The sequence below is a fragment of the Acyrthosiphon pisum genome, chromosome A3 (genome assembly GCF_005508785.2).
Source record: "Acyrthosiphon pisum isolate AL4f chromosome A3, pea_aphid_22Mar2018_4r6ur, whole genome shotgun sequence".
NCBI classification, from domain to species: Eukaryota; Metazoa; Arthropoda; class Insecta; order Hemiptera; family Aphididae; genus Acyrthosiphon; species Acyrthosiphon pisum.
Window position 1 is genome coordinate 21,465,079 of NC_042496.1, and position 6,358 is coordinate 21,471,436.

Sequence of the window (6,358 nt, forward strand, 5' to 3'; positions counted from 1 at the left end):
CCAAAAAAAATTAAAAAAAAATAAAAAATAAAAAAAAAAAATTAAAAAACCCCATCATGTAAAATCAATACAATCATCGTTGCACTCAGAATCTAAAATATATATTTATATATATATATAAATGTAGGAAACCTATGCAAACCTATGTAAATATTCTTTCCCTTCCCTTTTATAATTCTAATTGAAACTCATAATGACTAATGCAACTTTTAAATAGCTAGCAATTCAAAGAATTAAAAGCTTATAAGCAGTTAAAGCAACCAGCTAATGGCATTACTGTTCATATATTATAAAAACTTAAAATATATATATTTTATATTACCTATATATGAAAACATGTATAAGTTAATTATGACGGCGCATTGGAGTATTAATGGCAGGCCAATTGTTAACATTTTTTAAGTTAGTGGTGCCATTGCACACCCTGCCCCCCCCCCCCCCAAATGACGCCCCTGATATTATGTCATTTAAAAAAGCATGAAGATAATTATAATACAGAACCTAATATTAATTATTATGGTACCACTTTGCATATTAAATTTTATAAAAAGGGGATTGGTAAGCAGTGATTTTCTGTCTTTGTTTAACAAGTCACGCGTAACATATTATAGGAATTTAGTCTTGTTCTATTTCCAACGTACCAATAATTTTTCTAGTGAAGTGATAAGAACTCTGAAAACATATGTGAATTTGTCGCTAAGTCTACTCATACTTTACTGCATTTTTGATTTTCATTTCTTCAAAAATGTAAATAATATGACAATGTTTTAATTTATACATTTTGAATTTAACTTTTTTAGGATTTACGGGGGATAAAATCAAATAATATGTAGAATTTTCAATTTTAATGAGACTCGACGACAAATTCAAATCTTTCATCAGAATTCTTATCACTTGCTTAGATTACTCGGTACGGTGGAAATAAAACACGCCTAAATGCCTATATGTTGTGCACGTGTGTTAGACAAAGACAGAATATGTATCACCGCATCATCAAATCCCTTCACAATAAATAATTTTCTAAATATTTATGCCAATAAAGAGATGAAATTTTTTTTAATTTGATAAACAATATTCTTACAATTTTTGAACTTCCGATCCTTTATTGCAAAATTTAGCAACTTCATCAATTGCTTCCTCTTGAATAACTGTAGAATCCACGTCGAAACAAACTGCATCTGCTTCGCGCCAAAGATCTTTTATTGTATCAGTCATGATGCCTATAAATAATAAAACCTTAATGAATTTAACATGTTTATATACTTAGGTACATAAATTTAAGTTCTTGTCACGCCTGGACAGAAATTTTAATTTTCGAAATCGGTTGAAGCGTTGGAAAATTACATTTTCCCGTCTTCATCGGATTAATATTCATGAACGTATCGATACTACATTTTGTCTAATATATCAAATAACTACTAACTGGTAGGTAGGTTACTCCCACGCTGTTCTGTGCAACAATTTAGTAAGTTTAAATACCGAGAAGGCGAGAACTGTGCAAGAACAGTTAATAATTATGGTTCACCACAATATCGATGTACAGGTGGTTTCGGAAGCGGCAGAGGTGTTATAAAAAAATTATGTGTGGATCAGCTTGTGCGATGTCAGTCAGTAGCCCGTGCCACGTCGCGAATGAAATAGCTCACTTACCACCCTTGCCACACAATATACCCATTATCTTTTTTGCAAAACACAATAAAATTGGATACAAATATTTTGGTACAAATATAATAGTATGTGTACAAATATTTACCAAAAAAAAAAAATAATAAAATAACTAAAAAAATATTCAGAGTTAACTTTTCTAAAATAAAAGCATTTTATTGTAGTTTTTCAATAAGGATAACAAGGATAAAATATATACCTATATGTTATATAAAATGAGAATTATTATAATTTAATAATAACACATGAAATAACTATAACACTACATAAGTAAATAATCTCTCAAAACATGAACGACACTTGTCTTGTAAATTATATTGTATATTATATTGTACTTATGTACATGCATATTATGTACTATATAACTATGTACCTAATAACTAATAATATACTATCTTATTTTAGAAAAACAAATAAATAATATGTTAAATTAAAACATATTAATTCGAATCATTTAGAGTGATAACTGACAATAAACTCTATAATAATAATAATAATAATAATAATTATATAATACTCGTATCTATACGTTCATAACTATTATACCTAATTAAAAATGATTTCGGTTCCACTGCAAGTAGATTTAATATAAATCAAAATGTACGTGAAAGAATATTATATTGTCAGTATTAACAACAGAAAATGATACATTTATTTTCAGACTAATTTAACAAATCAAAGACAATTAATTTACCATTGCTGGTAAATTGCAGCCCAATGTAAAATTTTCTTTTTATAGCTATATTTTGATGATTATTTATACCATAATAATATATTATTTATACATACTCGATATCTACTGATAAACACAAATAGCTAGTAGTCGGTACTTGGTAGATATAATGCTAAACAATACCTTAATAATAGGTAATTGTAATTACTAATTATACAGTGAATACCAGTGGTACCCATGACCGCATGTGGCCCTTTAACAAATGCGGCCCGCACTAAAACTGAATTTTACATTCTGAAATCCGACATTCTACACTCTAGTAAATAAAATAAAATACTTATATCAAAACAGTAATTTTTTACTTTAAAACTTATAATATTATTATCGTTCAAAATATAACTAGGAACTAGGAATCTTTACACCCGGGTCCCGGGGAAAAATAAATACGCCTTCGGTCAATATTATGCGCAAATTAAAATTTACTACATGCGGGCCGCAAGTAATTTTCAAAAATAATATTTGTTCCTTTCCAAAATCCTAGTGGGGATTGCTAGTGTAGACAATTAAACGTTAGTTAAAATGTAGGTGTATGCTATAAACAGGATTGGGCAATATAATCAGAAAACAGTACCGCGATACTAGATACTAAGATATTCGATGCATTTGAATAAAATTAGTCACAGGGTTTTTAAAAATTATATTTATTATTGTGGGGATGGCCACTTCTTTGAATAATGGAAACGGCAAAGAAAATAATAAAAACACAATCTAATAAGGTACAGACGCACAGTAAAGACATTAAATGTGTTTGTGTCACAGATTTTTGTATTATGATTTATTGGTAATAGGTAGAAAAATAATTTCCAACAACCTACAGCTGTGACTAGTAAACTTACCTGAATTTGTATTCGTAAAATAAATATTAAATTATATTTAACTCCGCGCACTTTGTTGTCAGTAAAAAATGACAACTCTTAAAAAAAATTGTGATTGTTCAATTTCTTTTTTGGTTTAACTCGCTGCATTAAGTGCAACTCAGCCACCCTGGTAGGCAATGTCCGAACATTCAATATGATGCACGCTTGTACCTGATCTGCCCGAATAATCAATGGCAACTAATAATAAATAAATAGCTACTAACTTCTAGTAATTATTTTTCCTATAACCAATAGCAACCATTTAAAAACAAAATTTTCCATTGTAATCTCAAAATCCCTATTTGATCACCTCACCGGGTTGAACCTACCGGGTCCAATTGTGAACCTAAACCTTCAAGGACCCAATGAAGCACATACAAACAATTTCATCAAAATCTGTGCAGCCGTAATTAGTAGGAGTTTGAATACTTACACACGGGCAGAAGAAATATATTATATATTATATTAAGATATTAAAATAATAGGTACTTTATTTAATATTAAATATTAATTTTGATACTAAAAATAAGAATTGTATCAAGTATCCTTCGATAAAATTCTTTTATGAAAAAATCGATACATTTACTAAAAATGTATAGCGATACAAGATACTCGATAATTCATAAATTGTATCGAGATACAAGATACAAGATATAATTGTATATAAGAATCACTGAAATTAAAATGTATATTAAACATATCATAGACAAAATTGAATATACCTACACGTCCTACACCACGTTAGAATATATTAATCGTAGTTAAATATAAATGTTCTATGACTAATTCCAATTTTAGCAATACTAATTTATAATTTCAAATTTGATCAATCAAATAATAATATGTTCAAATTATTTCGTATCATTGATTAGATATACATATGTATATGTATATATTAAATATTTAATCAATGGTTATACGAACATCGTCTGTCGCCTGATGCTCATTAAACATCGACCATTTATTGATTATCATTGAGACACGCTACAGTTGGTCAATATAATATTTATTTAACCTTGAATCTTGATAGTGGTAAAAAAGTGTATTAATAAGAGGTTGTGAAATTTAATTTAGTCGTTAAAATAAGATGAATAATTAACAATTAATACACATCGGACTACAAACTGCAAGTTCAACGTTCGAAAAATGCATATTATACGGTATATATCTGACAGTTAAGTTAACGAGAATAAACGATGTATTAAAATTAATATAGGACAACAATATTATAATACTGTCGGTCACTCAAACACTTATGTTGTTCAAAGAAAGCCAAAGCTTTCATTTTGAAGACAAATTTAGTTAATGTATATTAAGGTCTATCGAATTCGATTAAAAACCTGATTCAAAACTACATTGGTTACTAATTTGCGTGTCTTATGTATTTAACGGGAAAATATATCATTATTTAGATATGTTTTAAACAAAAATAGATTCATAGCAAGTGTTTTTTGGGTACAATGACTATTATTCATAAAATCGTTCTACCCCTCTGTACAAATTGTACTTATTGCATTCTAGAAATACAAGTATTTTAAAAAACAAAAGATTCTTACTTTAAATGCGTGTATGTACCTGTTGAATATACAAAGTACCAACACGAAGAAGCAAGCAATCATTTTAAGCTAACATAAATTATATACACCATAAATGAATTGTTATTACTATAGTAATATATAGTATATTTGTATTTTTAATAAATGAACAATACTCGATTGTAGGTCTTTCTTTTATTTATTTGGCTATAGTGAGAAAATTATTGATTTCAACATGTTAGACAATATCGTACTCTTTTAGAGTGAATATGTAATAGGTACCTACCTATAATATTTTTTTTTTTCGTTACATAATTTGCATTTTCCTATTAATAATACTTGTAAATATAATTCAAGAAATTAACTATAGATCATGGTTAATACTTTACTAGTCCATACATATTATTAGAACTTAAATGCTTTTCGCTTTCCTCCCACACAATAGTCGCGTTCTCACGTTTACCTACAGCTCGTCTAGTCGGCCATAATCTGCTAACATTCTTATATACTTTATCCTTCAACTCTTCCCCCACATGAGACGTGCACACTCCACCGACAGTCCTCCCCTGTTCAATATAAGATTCTTACCCTACTTCCATTCCTTTAGGATATCTACTCTTATCCGACCATAATCTCTTCCTCCATCTCCTCACCACCACACTAATAATTTCCCTTTTAATTTAACTTATAACCTGACTTCCAGATCTAAATTAATAACGATAATCATTATTGCTTTGTAACTTTACTATTTAATTATTAATTCAATTATTATTACGTATTTACACTATTAACATAATTGGTTTGCCATCACTTACTACTATACTATTTATATTATAGATGATGCTATAAAACGTATCGGTACCTAATATAGACATAATATAGTCTGTAATGAACTTCTGCATGTCCATAGGTTTTCAACCACAGACTTATAATATATAATATAATACAACAATATAATATATCATGAGTCTATGTTTTAAACAATTTAAATAACATGTACTTCTTGTAATACACATGACATGCGTAAATACAAGATTGCGGTGCAACGAGTATAAAGCGAAAAACGTCAATACTCGCAATAGTCAATACCATTATACATAATACATTATACACACAAAACCTTTACACACCACATTGCAGGTCGTAAGGTATCCCCCATTGTTTACCCTCGTTACTTATCCTTACTCACTCGCTTACTTACATACTCCTCGACCCGGGTTATACCTTGACTAATACAAACTTCTTATTGAAGAACGTAGAGTTAAAATTAAATAGTTTAAATATTTACATAAGTATATGGTCTAAAAATTGGCAAAGTAAATCAGACTACTACGAAACACGAAAAAAATTCCACTATCACCGTGTTCTGTATTCAGAATTTTTTTATTATTCACCAAATTAAGGGCGTTGCATGCGGTGATTTGCTGTCTTTGTCTAACACACGTGCGACATAAGAATAACGACCTAAGCGCCTGACAAAAATTAAGGTACTTCTAGTTGTTCAATTTAAAAAATGTAAAGATTTTTGAATTAGTATACAAGTTTACTTTGCATCGGTCGAAGTACTT

General features: G+C 28.8%; 1 protein-coding gene across 5 annotated transcripts in view; it reads right to left on the reverse strand.

The window, feature by feature from the left end:
- Positions 1-6,358, reverse strand: part of LOC100158884 (phosphoserine phosphatase-like) — a 13,953-nt gene that overhangs the window by 5,682 nt on the left and 1,913 nt on the right. For all 5 annotated transcript variants that reach the window (XM_008186081.3, NM_001161908.2, XM_008186084.3 and 2 more), the window contains exon 2: positions 1,082-1,220. In XM_008186081.3, coding sequence (XP_008184303.1) covers positions 1,082-1,220 — 139 coding nt within the window. The remainder of the gene's footprint in view (positions 1-1,081; positions 1,221-6,358) is intronic.